Below are 16089 nucleotides of genomic sequence, written 5' to 3'. Positions count from 1 at the left end.
TCGGACTGCCAAAGCGCAGGGATTACAGGCATGAGCCACCACTCCCAGTCTCTGGGTGGATTCTCTTGAACTGGACACCTTCCTGTTAGGGAAGCAAGGAGGAGGCAGGCCCACTGCAGGCCTGCGGGGACAGTGCAGGAGGACCTTCTGAGATTCTGTCCACTCAGCACCCCACTGCGTGCCCCCCCCAGAGTCACAGGCACACGGGCTAAAGGAAATCAGATGGCAGTAGCCCTAAAAGAAGCCGAGCATCAGGTAAACCAGAAGTTTAATAAAAATGAGCAAAATGACAACATGGCAGGCCAGCAATGGGCTGCTTCAGAAGGTCTGAGGTGTTGGTCAGCCTGACGTCCTGGCTTCCGTGGTTCTGGGAGGTCACAGGATTGGTCCCTCACACCCAAGGTTCACTTTCCTCAATCACCCTGTTCCCAATGGGGAGGACTGTGTCTTCCTGGTGTAATTTTGGCCAGGTTGGTTCTGAAGCCCCTCAGCCTGTGAGGAAGGCTGCCTGAGTCTGACCTTCACCGCGTGATGACGAGGATGTCCTTTATATTGTTTTCCTAAGTCCACACCCCTACCCCAGGCTCTGAGGAGGGCAGACAGAGCAAAGCCCATTTTCTGGAGAATTAAGAGCTTTGGGAAAGTCGGAGCCTCCTCCACAGGAGACAGCCACAGCTCCCAGGGTCTCCTGGCTCGCCTGCAAGCTCTTCTGAATTCTGTGGGCCCACCTCTCTTGCGAAGTGCTCAGGACGCCCGGGTGCTGGTGCTGAGCTAGGTCCAAGAGTCTGCACAGAAGGGAGCACCGCTGGGCCCAGACTTCCCTGGCAGCCACTGCAGGCCAGGCCAGTTAGGAGGTGCTGCTCCTCCTCCGCGGGTGGAGGGCTTTCCTCCTGGCGATGTCCTCCTCAGTGTCACTCTCACAGTTCCTCTGGAGAAAACAAAGAGAAAGAGGTCCAGGGCAGGAGGATCATGAGATGCCAGGAATGGGGCTGTGCCGGGCAACCTGTGTTGATTCACCTGGGCCAGGGGACTGCAAGCCAGGGAGGTGGGTGGTGAAAGCAAGCCTGTTGCGCCATCCAGGGGTTGGGGGAGGGGAGGGATCGGAAATGAGGCTAGACCAGCTACTTTGAGGAAGGACACTCCCAGGAGGAAGGAAAGCAGCAGGGCATCTAAGGGAAACCAGACATCAGGAGAGGCCAAATTATAATAAAGAAAATTACATCTAGTTCCCCTTGAGGCTGCCACATAATCAAGGCCACTTGGCTGGGTGGTCTGTGGCTGCTGGGTCTCCTGAGCTTGGCCTAGAGAGACTGGAGGATGGCCATGAGCCACAGGGTCCTCCCCATGCTCTGACAGCCACCATCCCATGCCCCTTCTTCTTTGATGGGCTGCACCTTTAGCCACCTTGCCAAGCAGTTTTTCCAGGGAAATGACTTCTGAGCTCCATTTTTATAAAAGGAAATGAGTCTAAAGTACTGTCTGTTAGCTCCTACATGGCAAACCAGAGCTGAGGCAGCCACCCTGAGGCCAAAATGTCTTTTCATCCAAGTCTTGATAATCTAATGTAATTATTAAAATTATTAAAAGAAGTACTAATCCACAATGACTTCAGTCCTAAAATATCTGTTGTCCAATGTCCCATTCCAGTGCTTTTTTTTTTTTTTTTTTTGAGATAGTTATACTCTTGTTGCTCAGGCTGGAGTCCAATGGCGTGATCTCGGCTCACTGCAACCTCCGCCTCCCGGGTCCCGGTTCAAGCAGTTCTCCTGCCTCAGCCTCCTGAGTAGCTGGGATTACAGGCATGTGCCACCACACCCAGCTAATTTTTGTATTTTTAGTAAAGATGGGGTTTCACCATGTTGGCCAGGCTGGTCTCGAACTCCTGACCTCGTGATCCACCCACCTCAGCCTCCCAAAGTGCTGGGATTACAGGCGTGAGCCACTGCGCCCAGCTTTTTTTTTTTTTTTTTTTTTTTTTTTAAGGAAAGTCCCTTTGGGAAAACTGTATAACAGATATCTGGGACCCAACCCATTTCCACTTCTAGGATGAAACTTTGAGCTGATGATGCTTGCTGTTTGAGTAAAAAGAGTACTATTTAAGAATATTTGTACAAGAACAAAAGTTTGGAAAGAAATTGACATTCTTTTTGGCTGGGCGCGGTGGCTCATGCCTGTAATTCCACCATTTTGGGAGGCCGAGGCGGGTGGATCACCTGAGGTCAGGGGTTTGAGACCAGCCCGGCCAACATGGCAAAACCCCATCTCCACTAAAAATACAAAAATTAGCCGGGCATGGTGGTGCAGGCCTGTAACCCCAGTTAATCAGGAGACTAAGGCAGGAGAATCTCTTGAACCCGGGAGGCAGAGGTCTCAGTGAGCTGAGATGGCGCCACTGCACTGCAGCCTGGGAGACAGAGTAAGACTCTGTCTCAAAAAAAAAAAAAAAAAAAAAAATGGCATTCTTCTCGATTACTCTGGTCCTCCCTCCCCACAGATTGCATCTGTCAGGGAAGCAGGGCCAGTGGCTCAGCCTGCGAGGCATGCCCACCATCTGCCACTCATCCTCCGAGGCCTTTTCCCCTTCCTCCAGCCTGAGCCAGCTGGAAATCCAAGGTCAAGATCAACTTTAGCCAAATACATCCTAGACCAAGCCCGGCTATAACAATAAAAATAACTCAAGCTCTGCTGAATAGCAACTTTTTAGCATGAGTCAGAGCCAGACAGTAAAAAGATAAGCTGGGTGAAGTCTGCTTGTCATTATCAGGGATTCTCAGAGGGACAGCGGTCCAATCCCCTTCATAGGAGACGAGGAAAGCAGCCAGAGCAGGCACAAGGCTTGGCCAAAGCCACACAGTTGTTTGGGGCCTCTGGACCATAAATCCTCAAGTGCTGGCAAGAGATCACGCTGAAGAGAGAAGACCCCAGGCTGTGTGGAGGGAGTGGGGACAGCAGGGCTGTCCTGGGTCTAGCCGTGCACCATGAGGCTGTTCAGCCCTCTTAGGCACCCACCTCCCAGTCCCTCCCTGAGCAGGGCGTCCCCTTCTGTCCTGACCTGTGGCATCCCAGACACTCCTGAGCACCCTATACCACACTCCGTAAGTGGGGAGAGGGGCTGTGCGGGGAACCCCTACTGACTGCATTTTAAAGTCTACAGGAGGATTTTATTTTTTAAATTTTTAAATTTAATTTTCTTTAGAGGTAGGGTCATGCTCTGTTGCCCAGGCTGCAATGCAGTGGCGTGATCATAATTCACTGTAACCTTTAACTCCTGGGCTCACATGATCCTCCCACCTCAGCTCCCTGAGTAGCTAGGACTATAGGTGTGCGTCGTCATACCCGGCTAATTTTGTTTGTTTTGTTTTGTAGAGTCAGGGTCTCACTATGTTGCCTAGGCTGGTCTTTAACTCCTGGCCTCAAGTGAACCTCCCGCCTCAGCCACCCAAAGTGCTGGGATTATAGGCACGAACCACTACTGCTAGCCCACAGGAGGGTTTTAAGCAACAACGGTAATTGCTAACACTTACTGAGCACTTACATACCAGGCTGTAAGAATATGTCATTATTGGCCGGGCGCGGTGGCTCATGCCTGTAATCCCAGCACTTTGGGAGGCCAAGGTGGGCAGATCACCTGAAGTCGGGAGTTCAGGACCAGCCTGACCAACATGGAGAAACCCCGACTCTACTAAAAATACAAAATTAGCTGGGTGTGGTGGCACATGCCTGTAATCCCAGCTACTCAGGAGGCTGAGGCAGGAGAATCGCTTGAACCCGGGAAGTGGAGGCTGTGGTAAGCCGAGATCACACCATTGTACTCCAGCCTGGGCAAGAAGAGCGAAAATCAGTCTTTAAAAAAAAAAAAGAATATATCATTGTTTAACCTTTAGGAACTATTATTAACCCTATTTTACAAATGATGAAATCTCAGCACAGAGAGGTTAAGTAATTTCCTCAAGGTCACACAGTAAGTGGCAGATTTGAATCCTGGCACTCTGACTCCAGAGGCCACCCTCTTCACCAGTATATTCTGTTACGAGCTACCCCTTTTAAATATATACAAAATGGCAATAAAGCAATCAAATATAAGATCTTGTCTAAATATTATGATGATGGTAATCTGAAGCAAAGCAGAAATGGAAATATGGAAAAGAGAATGTAAAGCTCCCATTCTAAAGCAGCTTTTGGGTTGTGTCAGAAACACGTCTGAGGCTGTCTGTGGTCAGCTGGCAGCAGCAGCCCCTCTGAAGGCCCACCAGGAAAGGATGGGAGATCCTCCAGGAGTTCACGCTGCCGCATCGGCCCTCCCCTCCTGGCACCACCCAGAGGTCCCCACATTCCTCTGAGGATCACACGTCAGCCTTCAGTGAAGAGGACTGGGCCAGCAGAACTGGCTGGAAACAGTGAACACCCACCTGCCTTGCGAGGGGGAAGGGAACTCACTCATCCCTGAGCTCCAGGCTACCCCAGAATTCTGCCCAAGAAGAGGGCACGCATTTACCCACCAGGTCCTCATCTGGCCTCGGGTGCACCTTCTTCATCAGCGAGCGGGTGAGGTGGTTGCACAGGGACACGATGCTAAAGGAGAGCTGAGGGAGGCAGAGGAAAGGAGCGCCCAGGTGAGAATGTGCACGGAGACCCAGGAGAGCCAGAAACCCCGCCCAGGTCCCCGGGGCCACCCCAGCCCTGGACACACCTTCCACCGCCGGCGGACATACTGCTTCTTGAAGTTCTCCAGATTGACCACAGACTCCCTGCGCACCATGGCTTGCTGGTTGTCCAACGGCTGAGAGACAAAGCAGAGCATGGCAGCTGATGCTGGGCTTCAGACAGCAGCCACCCTCCTCGCCGCAGAACCCCCGACCCACCGCATGCCCACCGCCCTTGGCTTGACCCTGGCATCTCCCCACCAGGCGGGGCACACCGTGGGAGCATCACAGTCAGGGCAACGGCTACACATGTCTCAGCTGTTCAGGAGATGCCTCTCAGCTATTATTCCCACAGCCTGACACACAGGCAGCCTTGGCTGAAGGCTCAGCAGCTCCTGAAGGAGAACGGCAGGAGGCAGGGGCTTCAATCACATGTCACTTTGGGGAGAGGGTCATTTTACAGCAGTCTGGGATGCCTTCTGGGCACTGGGGCGATTCTGGGCTTAGCAAAACAAATGCCGTGTTGGTAGACAGAGAATTCATACTCCATTAAAAAATAAATGGAAGGAAATAAGGGCTCTGATGAAAGTCAAGAGGTGACAGGATGTGCAGTTGCTTTTCACAGGCTGGCAGTCAAAGCTCAGCTTAAATCTTGACTTCTCCAAGAAGCTTGGGATGGTTTCTCTGAGCCTCAGTTTCCCCATCTGTAATATGGGGATAATAATATGTCACAGGGTTAAGAATTATATGATCACGCATATATAAAGTGCTTAGCCCAGCACCACTCAATACATAGTAATAAGTTATAGTGAGCTTTCCTGCCTTCTCCATTCCCTCTTCAACTCCCCGCTTTTGTAAAATAAGGCTTTCTGAAATCAAGAGAGGTTTCAGGGGTACTGTGAACAAAATGTGCTATATCCATACAAAGGAATATTAGTCAGAAATACTGTTCATAAAAAATTGAGTCCAACACATTTTACAACACGGATGAACCTTAAAAACATTATGTTAAATGAAAAAAGCCAGACACAAAAGGCTACCTGCTGTATGATTCAATTTAAATAAAATGTCCAGAACAGACATAGCCTTAGAAACAAAGCAGATGGGTAGCTGCCAGGGACCAGGGAAAGGGGAGAACGGGGAATGGCTACTAAAGGGTATGACATTTCTTCCTGGGGTAATGTAAACATTCTGGAATTAGATAGTGATAATGGTTACACAACCCTGTGAGTATACTAAAAACCACTGAATTGTACATTTTAAAATGGTGAATTTTATGGTATATAAATTATAACTCAATTTTTAAAAGTTAGTGTGTATGTACAGACATGCATTTCTTTGGAGGAGCGTTGATAGCTTTTATGGATTCTCAAAGGCCCCCATGACCTCAAGAAAATGAACTGCCCCGAATGATTCCAAAGGTCCTGGGCAGCTCTGGGTTTCTCTGTGCTCTGATAGCCTTCCTGCCGCAATGCCTCATTGGGCATCTGGTGAATGCTAAGCGAGCTTGCCCGTTGATTCCCAAGTGCGGGTCTTGTCTCCTAACCATGCTCCGAGCACGCCTCCATGCTTGTTTTTTCATCATGGCATCAGGCACCAGAAGAAAGCCAGTGCACACTGCCGGCCACACTGCTCTGGAGCTGGCACCCTCTGGCAGGAGGTCCAGCCCATGGCAGCCCCTGCCACCCGTCCCCCTGGAAAGCCTTCAAGTATTTCAAAGGCCAATTTCAGACATGATCTCCTCCAAGACAAATTTCAGAAAAGCATGTCTCCCTCCCTGACATGAACAAAGCATGTGCTCCTTTATTAAGTCCAGCACCTGTCAGTCAGCCTTGCAGAGGATTCATCCCACTCCTGGAAAATGACTGGAGGGCACAGACGTTCTTCCTGTCTATGTCAGTGCCCCGCTCCCCACTCTCCTCCCAACCCGGAACCTACAACAGTGAGTGCTTAATAGTTGTACAGTTAAGTCGTTTCCCTGAGCTGTTGGAGAGACAAGTTGGAATGAAATCCCAGGACCTGGGACCTACTCACTCCCACTGATGAGGGGCCCAGGTCACCTGGTCAGCCCAGTCACACCACCTTGAAAGGGTGTCAGGGCACAAAGGCTCCCCATGGCCCTGCCCAGGAGTCAGCAGGATGTAGAGCTCCAGGGGCGGGGGTTGGCGTGACCCGGAGCTGGACGGGGAGTGCATGCCACCTAGAAGTGGATGGGAGATGAGAAACCAGGGGCTATTCACCCTTGAAACTGAAGCACAGTGCTTTGGGCCAAAGAGTGCAGAAGGAAAGACAGGAGGAGAAGGAGAAAGATAAGGAATGGGAAGGACGAGGCTGCCAGAGGAACCGCCAGGCCATGTCCAGTCCTCTAGATCCTGTCTTTAACTGTCACCCACTCTGTGCACCTGCGAGCCCAGCCCTGGGTCTAAGGGAGGCACAAAAGTAGGTGGAGGGTGACAAATCTGTGCTGAAGACCCTGCCTTTTTCCTTCTCCAAGCCTTCTAGTGGCTTCCCCGTGCTCTCTATACATCGCCATGAGCTTATGGAGACCCTCAAGGCCTGCACCCTCCACCTTGATTTTCTACCTCTCTCCTTCCTGTCCATTTGGCTCCCATCGCACAGGTCCACTTGCTGGTCTGTGAATCCAAAGTCTCCGGGTCTTTACCCTTGCTCCCTCCTATATTCACTTTGTCACTTTGTTCAAGTCTTTGCTCAAATGTTACCTCCTCAGGGAAGCCTTCCTTGACCACCCCTATATAAAGTAGCAACCCAACTGCCCCCATGACTCACTATGCCGGAGTACTAAATCTTCATTACACGTGGTGCTACCTGATATTCTGTTCTGTATTTAGTCACATTCACTCCTCAGTATCCTTGGAGGGTTGGTTCTAGGACTGCCACAGATACCAAAATCCATGGATGCTCAAGTCCCTCATTATAAAATGGTGTGGTATTTGCATGTAACCTACACATACCCTCCCCTAATGCTTTAAATCTTCTCTAAATTACTTATAATAGCAAATATGATGTAAATGCTACGTAAATAGTTATCACACTGTATTATTTGCATTTATTATTGTAATGTTATCTTTTTTACTTTTTGCATATTTTTGATCTGTGGTTGATTGAATCTGAGGATGTGGAACTTGCAGGTAGGGAGGGTTGACTGCTTGTTTTTTGTTAGTCCTCTCTCCCTCACACCTCCAAGCTCCTAGAATTTCCTTTTCAAGGTGCTTAGCACCCTCCCCAACCCATCAATCGTTTCTAACTGTAACTTCACTGACGTCTGCAATTCCCTTGGGCATGAATGATCTTTGAGCCTAACCCTCACAGGGGCACTTGCACCTCTCAAGGAGAGTTTGCTGAGATGGGATTAGTAGACTCTGGAGGAGAAGAGATTTCTTTTTGTCCACTTACTGATTGGCACCCTCACCCAGGGGAGGAAGAGCTAAGCCCATGGCTGGAAGGTCAACATGCAGGTGTGGGGGATCTCGTTAATGAGAATCCCAGCCGCCTCCTGGTCCAGCAGTGCCAGCCACTGAGCAGAGGGGCCCAGCTAAAATGTCAGGTGAGATCATCTTCCCAGAGGCTATTAATGGGAGGTGATGCAATTCTTTTGAGGGCCCTGTTTATAGCTACACACAACAGCACCAACCCTGAGGAGGCGGCCATGGGGCTATCAATCTGTCAGGCTGGCCTTTTCTAATCAATGGGCCTTCCTGGTTGTTAAGAGCCTCACTAAACGCTGATGCTGACATCTCAGCCTGGAAACATGTAAATTCTGCAGCAGAGGTGAAAATTCTGCAGCAAAATTGTTCCCAGAGGGAATGTGGCACAAATACTTTTCATTCAAGTGGGGGTGTGAGGGGGAGATGGAACTGTGTCCTGCCTTCTCCTGACCCGCCCCGCCCTGCAAACAGAAAGTGCCCGCCTTCTGGCCCTGTGGTCCATCTGTGATACCAGGGAGTCCCGGTGATTCTGACCAGGCTCCTAGGAGTGTGTTTGGTGTCTTGGAAAAATGTCCAAAAGGGAAGCAAGAAGACAGAAAACTGTGGGATAGTCAAGTTTTGTTTATGCAGCTGCAAATGCCTTTGACAAAGTCCAGTGGGGTGTGCCAGGTCAGTACCAACACCCACAGGCAGGGGCAGGAAGCAGCAGCTGCTGCTAAGGCATGAAAAAGGAATCCTGGCTTTACAGAAGAGGCGACTCCCCCAACTCCACCCCACACACAACGATTTTCTCTAGATACTAGGCCTCCTTTAGGAACTGCAAGCAGATTGCACCTCCAACCCCCATCTGTGCCATCTCTCCAGCCCCTTACTCCAGTGAAAGCCGGGGCACTCTCACACCCACTTCTCTCCTGCCCAGGACCCCTCCCCGCTGCCCTTCCCTCAGTGGAGTTTCACAGGTGGCACCCCTCCACCCCTTCCCTTCACTGGCTGTTTTGATGGCTGAAGCCTGGGCTCTTCTGCCTTCACCCACCTGTTTTCCCAGGAGAGGAGCACATGGGGCTTGTGGGAGGCTTGAGTCTCTGCCTCCTCCTAAGTGGGAGGGGGAACTGCAGAAAGGCTGTGAGCCTGCAGGCTGTCCCCTACAGTGAACAAGCCAGTGGAGGGAGGCAGAAATGTCCCTTTCCTTGCTTGGCCTGGTTCTCACTTTTCTGAGTTAGGTCTCGACATGGATACGCTCTCTTTTTTATTCTTCTTCTACGGGACCATCAGTTTTCTGAGCAATTTTTTTCCCCAGGAAAAGCTCCAAACGTTCTTCCTTTTGTACTGTTATAAAACCCAAGAGACTTGAGAGACGTAGCAACCAAATGCCACATGTGGACTGTTTGGATCCTGATTTGAACAAACCAGCTGTAATGGGACACTGTTGGGAGTGGTGGGGACATGTGAGTATGGAGTGGGAATTCAGATGAGATAAAGGAACTACTGCTGATTTTGTCAGGTGTGATAATGGCACGGGGTTATATTAAAAAGGAAGTCCCGGCTGGGTGCAGTGGCTCATGCTTGTAATCCCAGTACTTTGGGAGGCCGAGGCAGGCAGATCACCTGAGGTCAGGAGTTCAAGACTAGCCTGGCCAACATGGTGAAACCCCATCTCTACTAAATATACAAAAACTAGCCAGGTATGGTGGTGGGTGCCTGTAATCTAAGCTACTCAGTAGGCTGAGGCAGGAGAAGAATCGCTTGAACCTGGGAGGTGGAGGTTGCAGTGAGCCAAGATTGCACCATTGCACTCCAGCCTAGGCGACAAGAGTGAAACTCTGTCTCAAAAAAAAAAAAAAAAAAAAAGAAGAAGAAAATCCTTAGCAGAGATTTATGCTGGAGAATTTATGAGTTACATTAAGTCTGAAGTTTGCTTTAAAATACCCAGAAGAAAAGCAATGGGAGAGATGAATGAAAGAGGACCCACATGACTTGATTCCTGCTGGAGCAGGGTCATAGGTCCTGGAATCCACTATCCCATTCCTTATACTTCTTGTGCAAGTTTTGACAATTTTCCTGCTGAGGGGACCATAACAAAAAGTTTAAAACTCTCTTTTAAATCTCTGTCATCTCCCTTTCTTTAATCTCCATTCAACTGTTCCAAGTTCCCAACCCCAGTCTGGGCTCATCCCCCGGCCCTTCCAGATTTCACTCATGCCTTCCTCAAGGGACACAGTTTGGGGGTGGAAGGGGGTGGTCACTGGTGGGGACAGAGTCCCTGGGAAGGCCTCTTTTCTCTGACACCCGCTTACCCTTTCTCAATCAGAATTCCTCTCTCCTTTGATTTCTAGGAGATGAGGAAGCTCTATTTTATCACTCACCACAGCTTTTCCCATCTAGTTGGCTGGGTCCCCATCTGCCCTAGACACTGAGTCTTTTATTTGAGGTTGTCTTGTCGTTGTCTGTAACCTCGCCCTGAGCCAGAGCACAATCACTGTTTGTTCAATGGCACTGCACCCTTCTGCAATGTGAACATGCCCACTGTGGGGTCAAGAATGTCACAGACCAAGGGAAAACAGCATCCAGTTCCACAGACATTTACAGAAAGTTGACAGTAGGGGTGACAGCTGGGCACACAGCCACCTCCAGCATGGGCCGGGCCGCCTGTGCTGCGTGATGGTGAGGCAGGAAGCCACCATCTTCATGATCACCTGCAGGGGTGGGGAGGGGGCCCATGGGGGAGACTCCGACTCTTTCTGCCGTTATTCCTCTGCTCGTTCCCTTCACTGCCAGGCTCCCGCAGCTGCAGAATCATCAATTACCAAACCATCACCCCACCTTCTGAGACACAGTCAGGCAATGCTAGGCTGTGAGCACCTGCCTCACAGCAGGGACAGGCAGCTGCCTTCCCCAAGGGCCAGTTCGCCAGCTTCCTTGAGAATCGTTATTCAGGGCAATGTCATGCACTCACTTTCCCCTCCCAAACAGCCCAGGATGGTGTTTGAACAGAGCACAGAAGTCAACCTTTCATTTGCAGGCTGGGCTGGACTCAGTGGCTCATGCCTGTAATTCCGGCACTTTGGGAGGCCGAGGTGGGTGGATCACCTGAGGTCAGGAGTTCAAGACTAGCCTGACCAGTATGGTGAAACCCCATCTCTACTAAAAATACAAAAATTAGCTGCGCATGGTGGCACACACCTGTAGTCTCAGCTACTCAGGAGACCGAGGCAGGACAATTGCTTGAACCTGGGAGGCAGAGGTTGGAGTGAGCTGAGATCATGCCACTGCACTCCAGCCTGGACAACACAGTGAGACTGTCCCTCCGCCCAAAAAAAAAAAAAAAACTTTGCAGTTTATTGAATTAAAAATCCTCAATGGCAGAGGGGCTGCCCACAGAGCAGCAAGCACAAGCCTTCCCCCCTCTAGGCACCAGCAAAACAGTCCACTCCCATAGCCCTTCCCGCCATTGTTAGCCCTCAACAGTGTTGTAAAAAGTCAGCTGAGGGCGTGTGGGGAGCAGAGATAAGCAGGTCCTGTGGCTGCATCCCACAGGCCGCCCTGGCTCCCCCAGCATCAGGTTCCGATGCCATGGGAGGACGGGATTTCGGCTGGCCAGGACACAGAAGGTCACGGTCTCCTCTGCTTTCCCCGAAAGACTTGGGGGCATTTCTCAACTCTCTTTGTCTTTAGAAGCTCTTTGTATAGAGAAAGGCCTGTTTATGACACATCTAAGTGAGAAGCAGTTACAATAACTGGACGTGAGCACAGAGAGGATGGTCTCACTGCTGTAAGGAAAACCACTTAGAGTTCGGAGTCCAGCTTGGGGCCTACTAAACGGGTGACTCTCAGCACTGTGTGTAGCTGATCACGATTCTAAAATAACCACTTCTCCCTCCCTTTTCCCAATTTCCCCCCCCCCATTCAAATCATTGCCGACATTTTACTCTTTTACTGTATTCTATTTTTATTTTTTGAGACAGAGTCTCACTCTGTCACCCAGCCTGGAGTGCGGTGGTACAATCTTGGCTCACTGCAACCTCCGCCTTCCAGGTTCGAGAGATTCTCCTGCCTCAGCCTCCCGAGTGTCCTGAGTAGCTGGCACTACAGGCACCCACCACCACGCCCAGCTAATTTTTATATCTTTAGTAGAGACAGGGTTTCTCCACGTCGGCCAGGCTGGTCTCGCACTCCTGACCTCATTTGATCCACCCACCTCGGCCTCCCAAGGTGCTGGGATTACAGGCGTGAGCCACCACACCGGGCCTGCATTCTATTTTGACCTTCACTAAAGAGCTTGCCCTGTGTTGCCCCATCAGTAGCTTCCTCTCCTTAGAAACCTGGCTGTGTGAAGGTAAAGTTGTTAACATGACCAAAGGGACATTTAATATTTGCAGTGTCTCAGCACCAAACATGTATACAACTTCCTGTGACAGGGCAGGTAAGACCTTGCAGAGACTGTAGACAGGTCATTTGAACCAATTCTCTTGGGTGGGATGTAGGAAACAGAGCTTTTGTCATCTTTCATTGGTTCCAAGATGTACATTTTTGGATCTCTGAAGAAAGGAGGCATCTCCCAGATGATGGTATCATATTCTTACTGTTGGCCTGGAGAGAAGGCAGGTGTTCCGGAAGAGGACAGTACTGTTTCTGCTAGCCATCCAGGGCCACCCAGCCTCAGACTGTTGGACATTACATTCTCTGCTTGATGTTCTTTTGGATCACACTGATTGTACAAATTCAGAAAGCAAACCTGCATGAGTACCACCGGCTTGGGACTCCTGTTCTCAGGGGAGGATTTTTCACCCCCACTTAGTGTCAAGGTTGAGACACACGGGTTTCCTTGCTCCCCCTTTCTCATTTACCCTCTCACTGAGGGCATCACAGCTTTATTTGGTGGGGGTAGAGGGAGGTTCCTATTAGACTCCCCATCTTGGGCTTTTCTTCTTAGTGGTCCATAAAATGATGATGCATCTTATCACCATGGTTTCTCGTAAGTGATGAAGAAAGTTTCTGTTACAAATATTGTATATGATATTTGAAATGATCCTTCATGTGAATAGAAGAGGAGATAGGATTTTGAAGAAATGGTTTCATGAGATGAAACTTTCCTGTCTTGTCCTAAACCACTTCCTATCTGAGCTGTTCATGAGGCATTCCCTCCCCAGCACCGGGAACCTGCTGGCTTCCCTTGACTTTCGGGATAAAGGCAGAGTTCTTCTACATGGCCAAAGCCCTGCTGGTCCTGCCTGTTCTCTGGTCATTTCCACACTATATTCTATTCTCTCCCCTCCAGCTTTCAATCCTCGCATTCTCAACCTTCCACACCGCCTCTCATCACAGAGCCCTGGCATGGTGGCTCTGTTGGGAAACTTCTCTCTCCCTGGTTGGCTCAGCTGATCTCAGTTCCAGTGTCACTCTTCAGGATGCTTCCCCCGACACTGTCAGACCCCGACGGTAGGCCCCTGCAGCACTACGTGCTTCTCTCCCAGCATAAACACAAGCTGCAGCTCTACCTTTCTGTGATTCTTGATCAATGTTCAAATCCTTCGCTGGACTGAGCACTCCGTAAGGCAGGAATCAGGCCTGTTTTCACTCAACATTGTATCCTCAGAGTCAAGTCAGGCAACTGGAAGTTGGTTGATGCCTAAGTATAATTTGTAAATGGATGGATGAATCCAGGTGTGAGCTGCCCCCGCAAGCAGGGAATAAATTTCTGGAGCCTGGCGCAGCCAGGGGAAGCAGAAAGAGCAACAGACTTGTCATCAGAAGGCCTCTACTTTTGCCACAATGATGTGACCTTGGGAAAATCCCATCCTCTGTTTCCTCATCTCTAAATTGGGAATATCACTTAGTCTGCCTATAAGATAGGGATGTTTTGTGAGGCTGTGAAGACACTTTGAACTATACAAGTTATGCCCCACCCACAAGCTTCTAGCTTAGCATTGGGCTCCTATGCCAAGCTCTGTTGATATGAGTTGGTTGACTGTTCCCTCCCCCAGAGAAAGGGAGATGAGATCTTATCATCCTTGGGGAGGGGTGCTCAAAGCTTTGGGTCATGAAAGGACCATGTGGCCTTGTGCTTCCCCATCTTTACATTCGCCCTTTTCAAAAACCCTCATGGAATTTCTTAGGCCTTCAAGGCCCAATGGCCTAGGTATATAAGAAAAGGAACCTCCTGTTGAGGACCTTCTGGTCTCTATTCTCGACACAAAGTTGGGGCCGTCAGCCAGAAGAGGGGAAAGGGTGGGGAATGGGAAGACTCCTTCTTTCCTTCTCTCCTGCTTGCAGGCTGGTCTTCAGAGAGAGACACAGCTGAGTAGGGACAATGACTGTACCTTCTGGGACAGAGCTCCTGGGACAATCATCTGCAGCTGTATGTATTGTACCTACACCTGGCAGAATGCATGAAGTTGCTTACTTTGCCTCTGGGACCTGGACTTTAATATTAAGGTAGCTATTTACAGCAAAGCCTTACTACTTTCTCCCATATACCTCATCTTAGAGATGGGAATCCTGGGTTTCTGCTTCATCCGTATTGATTGACTATATCATTTTCCCTCACTGAGTCAATTTGCTCATCAGTTGCATGGAAATAATAATAATAATGCCACCCACCTTCCTATCTCACCGAGTTCTTTTAAGGATCAAGTGAGGTCATTTGTCAGACATACGTGCACGGTAAGTGAAAAATCAATGCAAACGAAAGGCAATATTATTTTCTCTATGCATTTTAAATTCCTGCTTCTGTAGCAGGAAAGCACCATGCTGACTTAGTTATTCCTAATTAACTCAAATACTACCCAAGATCTACAGTCCATAAGGTATGTAGGCAGAGAGTGAGATGTGAACAAATCCTTCATCATAAATCAATTCTCAAGCATCTCTCCAGGGCCAGCCATCCTCCCTCTGGAGAAGGGGACCCTGAGGGGTATTCACTCTCTAATTGTTTTAACAGCTTGGCTGCCCTGCCAGCACCCTTCCAGAAAACCAGATTGGTGAGGGGAGGTGCAGAATGAAGAATTAACTGGCACCTCAGCAATTCTGGATTCTGTGGAGAGGGTGGAAGGCTATACTACAGACACACACCCCTGCAGGATAATTCTAGCTGGATGCCGCAGCAGGATGGATGAGAACATGCTTCTGCAAACCTCTTGGAATGCATCACTGACTAGATTCTGGTGATCAGAGTTTCCAGCCGGCCAGAACTTCCTCAGTGCATGATCTGCTGAGCAGCTCTGACAGGGATTCACTGGTGTCCTGGCGGAATACGGAGCCCAGGCCCTCGGAGCTCCCACTCTCCAGCTGGAAGCTGCCCACCAGCTCCTGGATCCACTGCAGGTCTGCGGAGAACTCCTGCCTCAGAATCTCAAACTGGGTTTGCAGATGGTCCAGTTTCCTGGCCACGCTTCCGAGGCTAGATCCCGTGGCCTGGACGTCTTCTCGCAGCAGCTTCTTCAGTGACTCTACCTTGCGGAACTCATACCTGAGCTGGGACAGGTCGTGCCGGGTGCTCTCATTCTCCTCTCGGTACCAAGCTTCCTTCTCATTGAAGATGGAGACCAGGGCCTCCACATCGTCCTGGATGGTATCGTTGGCCTCCACCAGGGCACGGAACCCCAGGTCCACCCGAGCCACGTCTTCCACCACACAGGCAAAACGTTCAAAGTTGACGTAGGAGTTGTTGGGAGGCATGCTTGAGTGGCATTTGAGAGTGTACTCTCTCAGGCGCTTAGTTTTCAGCTGGGTGGGCTCTGTCTTCCGCTCTTCGGGGGCTCTGACTTCTCCTTTTGACTGGTGGGTGTTCAGACAGAAGAACCAGAGTGTTAATTTGCCACCCACCCCAGAGGGCAGTCCGAGGGGCAGGCAGAAGGCACACACAAGCGGCCTCTGGCATTCATTGCATGCATCAGGGTGGGGAGAACCAGGGCGGGATGAGCATCCCCACAGATCGTAAGTGAGGTCAAGGAGCGTGGGGCTGCTGCCTGCATGCTCATTCAGGGCAGAGGGGTCCACAGTCA

General features: G+C 50.1%; 1 protein-coding gene across 5 annotated transcripts in view; it reads right to left on the bottom strand.

The window, feature by feature from the left end:
* Nucleotides 1–251: 251 nt before the first annotated feature.
* Nucleotides 252–16089, bottom strand: part of DAPK2 (death associated protein kinase 2) — a 141225-nt gene continuing 125387 nt past the window's right edge. For 4 of the 5 annotated variants that reach the window (XM_023185315.1, XM_023185318.1, XM_023185316.2 and 1 more), the window contains 3 exons: nt 4691–4780; nt 4500–4583; nt 252–928 (listed from right to left, as the gene is read on the bottom strand). In XM_023185315.1, the coding sequence (XP_023041083.1) occupies nt 848–928; nt 4500–4583; nt 4691–4780 (255 nt within the window). In that variant the 3' untranslated portion in view covers nt 252–847. Of the gene's footprint in view, nt 929–4499; nt 4584–4690; nt 4781–12289; nt 15863–16089 lie in introns of those variants that run through there. The other variant, XM_023185319.1, reaches the window with a different exon arrangement.

Source organism: Piliocolobus tephrosceles, chromosome 6 (assembly GCF_002776525.5).
Source record: "Piliocolobus tephrosceles isolate RC106 chromosome 6, ASM277652v3, whole genome shotgun sequence".
NCBI classification, from domain to species: Eukaryota; Metazoa; Chordata; class Mammalia; order Primates; family Cercopithecidae; genus Piliocolobus; species Piliocolobus tephrosceles.
The sequence above is the reverse complement of the archived record's forward strand: the minus strand, read 5'-3'. Positions and strand labels throughout refer to the sequence as shown.